This window comes from Heliangelus exortis, chromosome 3 (assembly GCF_036169615.1).
Source record: "Heliangelus exortis chromosome 3, bHelExo1.hap1, whole genome shotgun sequence".
Taxonomy (NCBI): domain Eukaryota; kingdom Metazoa; phylum Chordata; class Aves; order Apodiformes; family Trochilidae; genus Heliangelus; species Heliangelus exortis.
The window spans coordinates 20,526,272-20,540,172 of record NC_092424.1 but is presented as its reverse complement, the minus strand read 5'-3'; the positions used below and the strand labels follow the sequence as shown (position 1 = coordinate 20,540,172).

General features: G+C 39.5%; 1 protein-coding gene across 3 annotated transcripts in view; it reads left to right on the top strand.

Annotated features, from left to right (window-relative positions):
- EML4 (EMAP like 4) overlaps nucleotides 1–13,901 on the top strand; it is a 158,062-nt gene that overhangs the window by 34,746 nt on the left and 109,415 nt on the right. Inside the window, exon 1 of one of the 3 annotated variants that reach the window (XM_071739510.1) lies at nucleotides 825–935. The exons of the other annotated variants lie outside the window; for them this stretch is intronic. Coding sequence (XP_071595611.1) covers nucleotides 911–935 — 25 coding nt within the window. The 5' untranslated portion in view covers nucleotides 825–910. Of the gene's footprint in view, nucleotides 1–824; nucleotides 936–13,901 lie in introns of those variants that run through there. 3 annotated transcript variants of the gene reach the window in all.

Here is a 13,901-nt window from a genome sequence, read left to right as displayed (position 1 = left end):
CCGTTTCAATGTAAATGTTTTTATTAATAGTAAACCAACAGTACTTGTAATTAGGATGCTTTTGTATTTTTTAGGAGAATATTTATATAGCTTATGTAGCCTAGCATAACTGTGGAACTCATCACTATGGAAATGCTTCTCATCACAATATGCATTTAAATTTCAAGTTCCTAATATAAAGGAGAACAAAGTTTCTGCTTAATATTTTTATCACCTTTTCTTAAAAGTGTTTCAAAATGAACACTGTCTTCTAATAGATATCATTGGTAGAGATTTAATTCAGACATTTCATTTCAGTATGTCAAAGTAATACATAAATAATTTTGGTGGTTAAGAACGAGATGCAGTAGAGTTAATTATTGAACTCTGAAATATTTATTGCTTTTTTTTAATGGATCTTTTTGTTCACCTTTATTTGTGGTCAGTTGGAAGGAAATAAGGGAGTGCTTATTCATCCTGCTAAGTGTGGAAGACTTTGAATATATAGTGCTTAGTGTTAACTTTTTTAAAACATTACTTACAACTGACACATCCTGGTGCAGTTTACTCTTCCTGCTGGTGACCTTGAAAGCAAATCTGTGCAATAACTGCTTATTGCTGGAACAGAAAATAGTTCTGTCTAAGATTTGTTTGAATTCAGGAAGCTGTGTTTGCCAAAGTAAAATCTTGGTGACGCAGCTATGTCATGTTTCAGCAGCCACACCTCTGCAAAGCAGTTTCAAGTTTTCAGTTTTAACCTTTGTTCGTAGCTGTATTCCCTCTAGAGCAAAATATCTGAGACGGTTTTCTTTCTTCCTTTTTCAATGGAGCTGTGCTAGGAGAGGCAGAGTTTCAGAAGAAAAGGCAGCAGCAAGTGCTGTTGAGGTTTGCAGTAGTTTCATGTTAGGGTAACTGGACAGCCAGAGGATAAATGGATTCTCTTCCCAATCACTGCGGTAAGGATGACGCTCAATATTCTTGAGTGTTGAATGGTGTAGATGGTAGGAGTTTTGTAGAATAGGATTTCATTATGAGGTGTTTATGATGCCTGAAAAGCAATTCAGAATGCCATCACTGGGCTCCAATTTCATTCCATTGCACAGGGATGCTGGATCAAATTTAGTGAGTACGTCTTCATTACGATGATACATTTTTCAGTGTGGCTCCAGGGTATTGCATTAACATTTTTCTTTGGTGTTGGTGTTTAATGCAAGAATGCCTTTCAAATGAGCCATACTGCTCAAACTGCTCCCTCTAGGGTTATGTGGATATAGTTTTTACTGCTTTTATGATGAGGATTTGCTTTCCTGTAATTATGGATTTGTACAAATCCCTTAAAAATTAGCAGGTTTTGGACAGCAATTACAGTTCTGAAGCATATTTCACTATTAATGTGCTGAGCTCTTGAGCTGGTTCCTTTGCCTGTGCTGCACCTCCATTGCTGACCTCTGTTACCGTGCTGTACGTGCTCCAGTGAGCACAGGTCTGGCTTTCTGATTAGCGTATCTTCTCCCCATAATTACACTGAAAGTGAGCATGTAATTACAAATTAGCTGTTCTAATTGCATTGGGGGAAAACCAGAGTTTTGAAATTGAGTCCTGAAGGATCAGCATTTCAAAAGCAGATCCATCCATTTCTGCCTGGAGCCATCCATACTTAGGTGTGTGCATATGTATGTGCATGGCTTTTAATTATCAAACACCAAAGTTTTGTTCTGAGACTTCTAAAAGTTGCCCCTTGGATGAAATGCTAATTTATTAAGCCTATTAAGTGCTTTAAGTGTATTTTCTCAATATTTGCAGAACATAGCTGAAATCAACAGCTGTGGTTGTGGGAGGCATTCAGTGCTGTTAATATCCCTCTCTGAACAGATGTGGTGCCAGCGGTCAAGCCCTTGTTTACAGCAGAAGTAAATAAAGAAAACCAACTTTTTAAAAATGACTTGTGAAAAAGCAATAGTAGGAGTATGTGGAGTCTCTGTAGTTTTCTTTGTAGCTGTGTTCAGCTCTGCCTCATTTTGTTACTGCCCCAGTTTACTGAAAAATGATGGGAGAGCTGTGAAGACCCTCATAGAAGGCAGTTTGTAGGCATTGTCTTTGTACCTTTGTATTCAACATGAATGTCAAAATATGTCTCCATCAGAATGGTCCACTGCCACTGACTTAAAACAGGCAGGCAAATTTTATTATTTCCAAAACCAGACATTTTTTTCTCTGACTTGCCAAGAATGTCATGTTTCTTTCTCTTATGTTCCTGCTTTTTGACTTGACTTCTTCCAGAGCTACTCAACTCTACTCCAAGTCCCTTGGAGGAGCTAGTCAAGAGTGCAAGAATATTGATCTTGAAGGTCTAAACTTTAGTTTCTGCTAGACACAGACTAGGAAAATGAATTTACAAGCCCAGGGTTTTTACTTTCTTCTCTTTTTTTCCTTTTTAGAAGATTCTAGGATTGTTACCAAACTATTTAGTGCAGTTTTCTCTTAGGGGAAAAAAAAATTGTTTCCTCATTGAATACATTCCCAGTCATTGAAATATGACTTGCCTGCTGCAATGCAAATGGGGATGTGCTTAGAGTTTGCATCTTGCTGGCAGACAGTGAGGAGCTGCAGAGAAAATAATTTTAGCTTTGCTTGAAGTAAATATGTTATGTGATAGATACAAGATACCTGGAATGGGATCCAGGTGCTCAAGAATGGTATCTCCCAAATGGTAACAGAAATAAACCTGCATGCCTCAAGAAGCAGCTTGGCTGATGTATTTTGTCAGAGAATCGGTGTAGTTACTCACGTGTTTAATGTTTATTGTAAATTTCCTTTGAAAGAAAGATTTATTTTTTTTTTTTCCCCTCTGTCTATATAATAGTCAGAAATCATAGGGCTCAAATTAAAATGAAATTTAAAAATCCTTGCTGGAAAAGGCAAAGAAAAACAGGAGGTATACAACAGCTGTTATAGATGAAAAACTTCTTTTAGCTTCCCGGAGACTGACTGACTGTTGCCTCCCCCTTGGGCCACTACGTGGTGAACACTTTAGGTGATGTGAAAATGGGATGGTAAAAGACTTGGAAAAAGCATGAAATAATCTAAATTCAGAACGTTTTAATTGAGCATTGGATTTCTAGCTGCATTTAGGTATAAATTATGCCGTTTTACTTGGTGTGTGACAACCTCTGTGAAGGGTTGGGGTATCCTGTGAGGTATTTTGCTTACTTGGGAAATACGTAAAATTAAGAGTGTTGATAATTGGGTACTTAAATTTATTCTATACAGAGATGACCCTTGTACTTGAAGACAGATTTACGTGATATTCGCAGCCCATAAATCATTCTTGCATTGCCTCCCTGCAAGACTATTGGCAGTAGTGTACATTACTCAAAATATGTCTGTTTTCAATTAGCTCAAGGAAAATTCTCTAGTCATGGAAAGAACATCCATCTCTACTACCTGCAATGAGAATTAAACACCCAAATACATTTACATGAAGATTACCAGAGTTTATTCTGCATAAGTAGTGATAAGTGCTGATTTTTAAATAGGAGAGGATAGGAAGATTTACTACAACTACCTTTGAAATGTTTCTAATCCAGAGACTTGTTTGGGATCAGCTGTGGGATAGCTTTTAAGAAGCAGAGAAGTCCAGCAAAAAGCAATTTTGACTTGGGAAGCAGGGAAAAGTTTCCCTGAGCTGTCTGTGGCAAGTGCAATGGGAACTGGAGGTGGTCGGTCACTGCTGTGGGATGCTGGGATGGGTCAGGCATGATGTCAGGGCAAGGTATTTCCTTGCTTGTCCTGACTTACTCTTCTGGATGGGGGAGCAATGCTAATATTTGTTTCTTTGTCTATTTAGCAGCACTTTTCTTACAGTCGTCTTGCTGTCTTTCCCTTTTTTTTTCATCACTGGAATGGGGGAATTGAAAACTTTTTAGTTTTGTTTTGCCTCGTGTATTCTGTGTAACACTTAGATGCCATTATTTTTTATTTGTGGCTTTGTCCATTTCATTGTGCTTTGGTTAATAAGGTTGTTTGGCCCTTGCAATTACAGCTTACAGCACAGATCATTCTGTGCTCCCAAGGTTTTTCTTGCATAGCTAATTCTACCTCTCCTGCATCGACTTTCTTCTCTTAAATGAAGAAAAGGCAAGGGACACTGCCAACTTTCACAAAAGCTTCTTTTCTTCCAAGGGCAATAGAAATAGTTTTCGTCTGCAACTTTCTATTGAAAACCAAGTTTGCGTGAATTGGCATACTTAGATATGAACAATGTCCTGTTAATGTGGTCAATTGTAAATCCCTTTTTGAAAGCAGAATAGGTGATCTTGATTTGTGTGAGCCTGCCAAAGTAAATGTCAGTTGAAGTCTTGTGGCTTTCTCTTAACTGGAACAATATACCTAGCCTTTAAATAAGGCGCTTTCTCGCTGTCTTACCCAGGACAAAGAGCTAATTTTATTCTGATTTGCTGTTAGTGTACAGATTTCTAAGGGTGCCAAATTAATAAGCACAACTGTTTTCCATTTTTCCAAACAGAGAGACATTCACTTCAGCACATGCATTTGGATGAATAAAACTCATGACAAAGATGTGACTTTTTTAGGAGCATCCTGTCCGCAGTTCTAGTGGGGAGCACAGGGTGCTTGAGAGCATGTGGATGTGTGCCTATAAATTTGGAGGAGTCTGTTTTGTGAACATATGTCTGATGCTTCTAAAAAATGAACATTTCAATGAAGTATTTAGTATTGCTACATGGGTTTAGATGAAAGCCGTGGCATTGTTTGTTTGGGCTGCTAGGGAAATGCTATGCATGCAATAATTTAAGTAGTCACCTTTTTATTGTGGTCAAAAGAAGTGGATCATTTTGCAGGGTGTGCAAAACAGAAGTATACTCTGTTGTAAGGATACACTGAGGCTTCTTGCTGAGGTATTCAAAAGACAAAATAATTCTTTAGCATTAAATACGTATCTATACTGGGAATTATTGACAATGCTGTTCATAATAGCACTTAAGACTGCATTTATGAGACTTAAGAAATACTTTGGCGATCTCTCTGGGTATGGATGTTCAAGAGCCTTAGAGTGTAGCTGTGTGAGTAGAAAACTGGCCTTTTGTTAAAGTTTTAGAGGGGCTGGATTTTATCTTGTCTTGAAGTGCCTCACAGGAAAACATGTTGTGGCAGATACCTGAGAGACCTTTGTCTCTTTGCATTACTCAAGATACAAAATATTCTTTGCTAAACTTAAAAATCTGGCTGTGGGTTGAGTGTAATGTTTGGATGAACAGAATCTTTTTATCTTATCTTTAGCTGGAAGATGTGGATGGGAGGAGAAAAGGCCCTGACTGTGGTAAACTGACTTGTGTAGTTGTGAGTCAAGGCATAGCTAGTGTCACTTTTTATCTTGATTTGATTAATTTTCTGTTTGTTTGTTTTTAATATATCCATGGACCCTGGTTTTTGTAGGCTCAGGCAGATTAATATCCAGTTATTGTAAATTCAGGTACTAGATGTGTAGCTCTGTACTCTAAGGTCTGTAGAAAATCTGATTTCTCCTTTATTTGCACAATAAAAAAAAATGTGCTGGGAACGGATTATGTATTAGTTAACTCTAGGTTCTGTACTCAAATCACAAATGTATGCTTCTCTTTTACACAGGCTTTTACTTTCTTGCATGTTACATCCCAAATGGAAACACCTTCCACTTGATGAAAACCTGAAAAAATCACAAGTTTGTCACAGGAATAGGATGGAGATATTTTAACAATTATAAGAATAATTTCAATATTTTAAAGAGTGAATTTTTATTTATATACCTGTAAATAAAAGATGTATGAATATATAAATAATGTTTTGGCCATCTGTCTTCAGTAACACTTAGTAAGATGGCTTGTTTCTGGAGTTAAACCATTTTTGTAAAACCCAGAGAGGGGTATTAGGGTTGTCTCTGCACTTTTGAGGAAGCAGAGCGTGGGATGCTCTGGTGGAACAATACCCAGGGAAGAGGGAAACTCTACTTTCAAACACCAGCACAGGATGCTGTTTGGTGCCCCAGGTTCTTGTGGTGCCCAGTGGTCAGGTCTACTTCAATTTGCTGATTATTGTGTTAGAGTTGAGGCAATCCACTGAGAGAGGTGCTGCTCCTTTTGGAGTTAGTGGGAGCTTTTCTTTTATATTCTTGGGGAGGAGAATGAGTGAACTCCTGAAATAAACCGAAATGTGCTTCAAGCTAGAATTTAAATGCATCTTGGATGTCTGAATAATTTGTTGCTGTCATAAGTATTTTCTGTAAGAACTTTTCCAAGGGATTACTGGGTTCATCGGTGCAGCCCTAAATTGAAACTGCTTAGAGAAGGGTGCTATAATGAAATGTTATGGTGGACCATGAAAGGGAAGCAAAGCTAGCACAATGTTTTGGGTTGGTTTTCAGGCACAATGCTCTTTAAAAAGCTGGTGTTTTGGGGGTTTTTTTGGTTTTTTTTTTTTTTTTTTTTTTTACTATCTTTTTAGAGAACCTGTTGCTTCAGGTTGTTGGGATAGAGCTTGCACAAGTGCAAGGAGGCAAGAAATAGCTATTTTATATCTGAGCTCTGTTTAGCATTGTCAAAAGCTGATATGTGCAAAATACATAAAAGCAAGAAAACTGCTCTTTGTTGTTGAGGGCTTATTTACTTAAAGGGAAAGGGGGAAAGAAATAGGAAAGGACAAATGGGTCTCTTCCAGCCCTGGCTAATAGGATCTCTGTAGCTTACATAATATATGAAAAGGAAATAGTCCTAATGGTTTGTCATGGTTCATTGGTTTATGGGCTTGGCTCCAGAAAATTTCCTTGCAGAGAATAATTCAGTTAAAATGGTGACACTAATCAAGTGAAACTGAGAGGGTAGATGCTCAGCAAGTTCAGTAACAGGATGTAGATTCTTTTGTTGGTGCTGCCTCCCAGTCTGCTAATGATGGGATTCCTGGTGGGTGTCCTGGCATTACTTGACTTCCTTTGACTTTTTTTTTTTTTTTTTTTTTTCCTGGTGTTGCTGCCTCTACTGGTAGGAGCCAAGTTATCTGCGCATCCTCCACCTTCCAGTCTGGGTGCTGGTGGATCTTCAATGGGGCTTCTGGATTTGAAGCCATGGTTTTTGAATCTCATTTTCTTTGACTATGTTTCTGAGCCACCTTTGGCTCGACCAGAGACAGTATTTTCTAGAGGACTGGGTGTGCTGACACCAGGTCCAGCTGGCTTCCCCAGAGCTAGGAGCAGCAGCAGGCAGTGCCCAGATTCAGCAGAGAGCTCTTGGCTTCCAACCCCCTTAACAGGTCTTTCCACCATCCTTGGTGGTCTTCCCCTAGCTTCTCTAGCATTCCAGTTTTGCTGCTTGACACTGAATATGTTTCAGAAGTGGATCAGGTCAAGAAAGCCCTGAATTGTGGGACATTGAAGGTTCCCAGAATTATAATATTATTCTTGGCGAAAAGGTTATTTTTTTTCTCTGAACAGTATCATAGCTCTCTAAGTTAGTTCCTTTTAATTGGTAACTCTAGTACACTTCCATGAGCAGATTTATTTTCACCAAGTTGGTAGCTTGAACTAGGAATGAGGATTTTGTTCCTTTTTGCCAGTGTCAAGCTCCCTGGTGGGTCTCTGATGCAGGAGCAGGAGGTGCCACCAGCTGGTGTGAACTTGTGCATGGGACTGCAGTGCAAGTGGGGTGGCATTACCTCCTGGAGTTAACACTGATGCTAATTATGTCATGATATGGAAAAGATATTGGCGATAGCTAGGTGCTTCGTGGGTGTTTCACAGATATGCTATGCACAGGTTTGATACAAGTGTTTAAATACCAGTGCAGTTGAAAACCTCTTCTGAACTGTTCATTGACTAATTCTTCCACCTGAATGGAGATAGAATCTCTATGGAGGGGGTTCCCCCAGGGAAGAGGAATGCCTGGTACACCAGACTGTTACTGAAACACAGCCCCTCTGCTTCCTTTTGGTTTTCTCTATAACCTCTGGATTGTCCTCCAGCCTTTTTTCAAATGTTGAACCAGGAGCAACATTAAGCCTGGTGATGAGATTTAGACCTGCAGTCTCTCTGAACAGTAGTTTTCTGTATTGTTGTAAGGGTAAGGATATAAATGGTTTCTCGAGTACTGTGTCCAGTTCTGGGCCCCTCAGTTCAGGAAGGAGATTGAGGTGCTGGAGCAGGTCCAAAGGAGGCAACCAGGCTGGTGAAGGGACTCAAGCACAGATCCCCCGAGGAGAGGTTGAGGGAGCTGGGGCTGTTCAGCCTGGAGAAGAGGAGGCTCAGGGGAGACCTCATCACTCTCTACAACTACCTGAAAGGAGGGTGTAGCCAGGGGGGGGGTTGGTCTCTTTTCCCAGGCAACCCTCAGCAAGACAAGAGGGCACGGTCTCAAGTTGTGCTGGGGGAGGTTTAGGTTGGACATTAGAAAGAATTTCTTTACCGAGAGGGTGATCAGATATTGGAATGGGCTGCCCCGGGAAGTGGTGGATTCTCCATCCCCGGAAATAATTAAAAAGAGACTGGATGTGGCACTCGGTGCCATGGTCTGGTAACTGCAGCGGTAGTGGATCAAGGGTTGGACTTGATGATCTCTGAGGTCCTTTCCAACCCAGCCAGTTCTCTGATTCCATGATTCTATGAAGATGTATCTGCCATTCATGCAGGTGCTGGATGGGTTCTAATTGAAGGATGCTCCAGTATGTTGGTGGAAGAAAGGATGGGAATGGTTGCTTAGAGTGCATTTCAGGTGGCACTGGTATTTCAGCACCGCTGGTAATGAATCCTGCATTTGACCCCTCCTATTTATACAGAAAAATTTATATATCATTTTTCAATGAAAGTTTTCAGGTTATCAAGAGAATTTTCCTTCTCCTCCTACTGCTATGGGCTACAAACAGCTTTGCTCAGGAAGAGTTTTTTTGCTTTTTGTTTTGTGTGTGGTTGTCACGTTTGCTTTTGCATGACTATAATCCCTAAACACAATTAACTTGCTGTAGTGTGTTTTCAAAATCGATTTAGAACTGGCAGAATGTGTTAATGTGCTGTCAAAAATAACCACATGTTCCTGTGGAGAAGGGAAGGGAAGATTTTTTGTGAGTGGGACTAACTTTCTTCTTAGAAGGCAGAGAAAGCTGGTAGTGAGAAGTATTAAATACTCTGAATTTTTTTTTTTACTGGGTTGCATACTGTCTTTATGCTTTTTAAAAACCAAAACCAGCCACTGCTGTTCTGTGAAGAAAGTTTTCTAAAACATTTTTAGTGCTGCTGCTAAAAGCAAGGGAAAAAAGAAGGCATTCCCCCACAAGTGGAAAGTCTTGACTTTGTTTTTAAGCTGCTTGCCCTACCCTACTGCTTTTCTTGTATCCTTGCTTACTTTGTCAGTTGAAATGTTTCACTGTAGTTTCAGTTTCTTGCTCGGACTTTTTTTTTCATGGCATCTTCAAACAAGGGTAAAAAATCAGAATTAGTTACGCAAATCAAGTGTCTTCTTTCGTAGTTCATCTCTGTGCTTTGAACTTGACAGTAGCTTGCTGCTTTTGGACAACTACTGCCCCTTTTGCACAGTTTACCATTACATAATTTATTAAAGAACAAAAAACCCCATTCTTACATCCCACCCTCCAAAAAAAATTAAATATACATATTCAAACCAACTTGGAATGGAGAGCTCAAGTTCATTTTTAAATAGGGTGCAGATGTGTTTGCATATTGGGTAAGGGAACTTTCTTCATAACTATCTGCTCCAGAGTATTATAGCTGAACTTTTATTTAGCAACAACAACAAAAAATCAAACCAAAAGATAAGAGTAGGGGAATAGCACATGCAAAGTGCTATTCTGTAAATAATAGTGTAAGTTTGCTGAAAAACGTTAGTTTCTAGGCCTGAATATGATTTCTATTCCTTTATTTCTTTATTTTGATATCCCTTTTAGGCCTTATGCCTTACTAAGAATATGAAAGCAAGCAACGTGTGTATGTATGTCTTTACAGATTAATGATTAAAGAATAATTTTAGATGCCTCTGTATTTTGCATATAATACTCAGTGAAGGTTGTCCAGTTTGTGGAATGCCATGCAAACTTAGGAAAGAGAACAAAAGCTACCATGAGGCATTTCTAACCAACTGAATCTTTAAGAAATTTAGGTTTTGTAATGACATTTCTAACCAACTGAATCTTTAAGAAATTTAGGTTTTGTAATGAGTCCTGGACAGTTAAAAAATCCCAAGGTGTTTCCAGTAAAATGGGATTCAAATTAATTTTGCAACATCTAGAGTTTGCTTGTGGGCTGTTAGACTGAGCCTGCTTTACAGTGGAGTAAGTTGAGAATTCCTGTTTAATTTTGACAACTTTTATCTGTCTGAAACCAAAACCTAAACACATGTATCCTTTTTCTTTTACCACTGAGGTTTTTAGCAGTGGGGAACTTCTTGTCAAATGCTTAGTGCATACCTCATAATGGAAATTGTGGGAGAATGTGAATAGAACAGAAATAGACCCAGCGTTTATCTCGTAGTTCAACAAAAAGTAAATATTGAGATTTGTTTCTCTTCTTGTAATGGACTATTAAAGTACAACTGGCTTGGAAATGAAGGGTTGAATTTCCCCAAGCAGTTAAGTTTAAAATTAGGTGGGCCTCCCTAGGTGTTCTAACAAACTTAAAGCCTTAATAAAAAGCCTGAAAGAGAGAAGTAACTGTAGTATGCCCTAGGTAGGCAGCTAAAAAGATCAGAGACATTTTTTTTCTACGTATTTGTTAAAGCAGGGAACGTACTACATGTAAACATCTAGTGGAGTGGGGAAGTAGGCCATACCTAAACTACAGAAATCTGGCCCAGGAAACTCGCTCAGACAGAGGTAAAAATATGAATGAGGTTCTGTGCAGATCCTGCTGAAGTTTTTGTGCTTTGTTGAAGTACAGCTTGCCCTTCATCAGGAGGGTTACACCTCTTGCTTTGGGGCAGTGGGAGTCCTTCCACTCCAAAGCCAGGCAGTGTGTTCCGGGAGTAATTTTTTTTCTGTTTCAGATAATCAGCAGCAGCTATCAGTACAGATTTTAAACTACTATAATATAGTATGTAGTGCATTAACAAGCCTTCTTTGAACTGCCTCTCAGGGAGCTGCTCAGACTGAACACCTGCAGCCTCAGACCAGGAGTACTTGGGTCACCTTTGTTCCTCACACATTTGAGATTTCATCCTGAAACAGTTTTTGCTCCTGGTCTGTCTGCCCCATCCAGTTTGACAGGTGCTTCCACCCTCTGGGCTGGAGCCAGCCTCTGCTTTTCCACCTTAAAAAACACCCTTCCTTTTTCTTTGAGGTCTCCCCAGCTTTACGCAAGACACTTACAGAGCTGTAGGTGAGTTGGCTGAGGGAGTTGGGGTTAGGTTCTCCAGACTAAACAAGTTCTCTCCCAAACTACTTTCTTTCCCTTTCCCTCCTGTAATGATTTTTAGTGTGTCAGTCAATGCTGTGTGTGCCAGTTATTTCAGTGTAATGGGATGGAGATTATCCAGAACACCTTATTACTCTATTGTAAATGGAACATTTTTGTTTACACACTGCATGTGGTAATAACCATTATCCTACTCTCATTTTCAGTGTATCACTTCATTATCTTTCTTGAAACAGAAGGCAAGGTGTTTGCTTTGGGTTTTGTTCTTGCTTATTTTTTCACTAACACCCTCTTTAACCTCAGTGTGCATGTAGCTGCCTTTCTCTCCCCTTTCATTCTGCCTGTCAACTCATGCAGGCTTTTGGTTAGTTTCACTCTTCTGTTTGTACCCTGTAACCTCTGAAACATGTTTTGCTTGCTTAAGATTTTTCCCCCTTTGTGGGGAAAAAAGTTTCCTGCTTATTTACCCTCTTTCCTCTGCTCTCCTGAAACCCATCTGGAGTACTGTGTCCCATTCTGGGCACCCCAACAGAGGAATGACATAGAGCTATTGGAGTGAGTCCAGAGGAGGGCCACAAAGATGATGAAGAGGTCTGGAGCACCTTTCCTATGAGGACAGGCTGAGAAAATTGAGGATTGTTCAGCCTGGAGAAGAAAAGGCTCCCAGGAGACCGTATAGTGGCCTTCTAGTACCTGAAGGAGCTACAGAAAAGCTGGGGAGAGACTTTTTACAAGGGTGTGTAGTGATAGGACAAGGGGTAATGGTTTTTAAGATGGAAAAGGGTAGATTTAGATTAATTAGGAAGAAATTATTTAGTGTGAAGGGTGATGAGACACTGGCACAGCTTGCCCAGGGAAGGTGTGGATGCTCCCTCCCTAGAAATGTTCAGTGCCATGTAGGATGGGGCTTTGAAAACCTGGTCTAGTGGGAGGTGGCAGATCAGGTTTTCATTCATCCAGGTAGTCTGGAGTCCTCCTCACTGAATTTTTTCTTTATGTTGGAAAACAAACCAAATGAGTGGAAATGGGTTACAGTTAGAGACCAAATACACTTTGATATCTCTTTGTCTCACTATCCCCACTAACAAATTCCAGTAATTTTTTGAACTTTGCACTTCCCAAATTCCAGACTTTTTAACATGTTCTTGGGAAGTGATCAGAAATATTCAGAATCAGCTCTGATTGCTTAAGACACCCGTCATCCCTCCTGTCTGACAGCAGGAAGTGACTCTGTGACAGCATCCCTACTGACCTTTTGATTAATGTTCAGGTGTTGTGTCCATGCTCTTGCTAACATTCATGCTTGGTTTTGGTTTTTTTTGAGTAAAATATGTTGGCTACCCAGAAGTCCAAGCTTTTCATCAGCACTGGATGTTGGGTAATTTAAGGACCACAGTCTGAGTTCAGGTGTAAATCTCTATAGAATACCATTTGCTCTCCAAAGTGAAAATTGCAAGAAGTGTGTTATGTTTCAACTGTTCTTTATTTCTTAACCATTTCTTTGGTATGCAGTGCTCCTTCATTCCTGGGGTGGGGTGTTTTTTTGTTGTTTTTGTTTGGTTGGTTTGTTTTATTTTGGTTTTTACTCCTGTCTTGCAGCTTCTGGTGCTTGTGCTGAGGTTGCAGTTGGCGTGCAGAGGGTGGATGTTGCCCATGTGCTGCTGCACAGTAGCCAGCTCTGTGTTCCACAGTCAGCCTTGTCCTCTTTGGCAGTAAAATATAGCAAGCTGAGCTCTTAAACTTGCTGATATGGTCAATTGCTCAGTCTTTCTACACTAGTCAGTTTTGACAGATGGATGGATGAATCCAGTGATGAAGATTTGTGTGTTAGTACTTCCCTAATTTTTTTCCTTCTCCATTGACTAGACAATTGTGGCATTTACGTAAGTATTGGCTGCTTCTCAAAGGTTACGTCTCTGTTAATCTACGTATTTCATTTCATAATGTGGCAAGGGCTCATCTTTTGCAATGCTAACATTTTTTTTCTTTTGAAACTCTAAATTGCCCACTGTGACAGGACACTCCAATCCTAACCTTGTCATCTTAATGTGGAAAACTATAAATCATGGGAGAGAAATGTGTGGCTGAATAATTTTTTGTGTGTCTAAAAAAACTTTTCTGCAGGAGACTGTTACTTTAGGACTGCGTGGGAGAGCTGAAATTGCTGGAAACAGGTTTATAGGGGAAATTCTGTCAGATTTTAACTGCCATACAAGAAATGTGGCTGTCTAAAACCAAGAAATTGTACAGTTCTTTTTCCAGACATGATCCCTTTACCTTTAATTGCAATTCTAGGATATGAGAAAGTTTAGGAATGGAAAGAGTTGTATAAAATGTCTAATCACACCATTAATTGACTTTTTTTTTTCTTAATTCCATATGCCCAGTAATGTTTCTGCTGGAAGGTGCACATACTCTCTATGCAGTTCTTAGTGGCTTTTCTCTATACTATTGAGATAATAGTTGTTAACAATACTGTGAAATTCTGGAAACTTTGAGTGGTTAAAATTTATTTTTACGT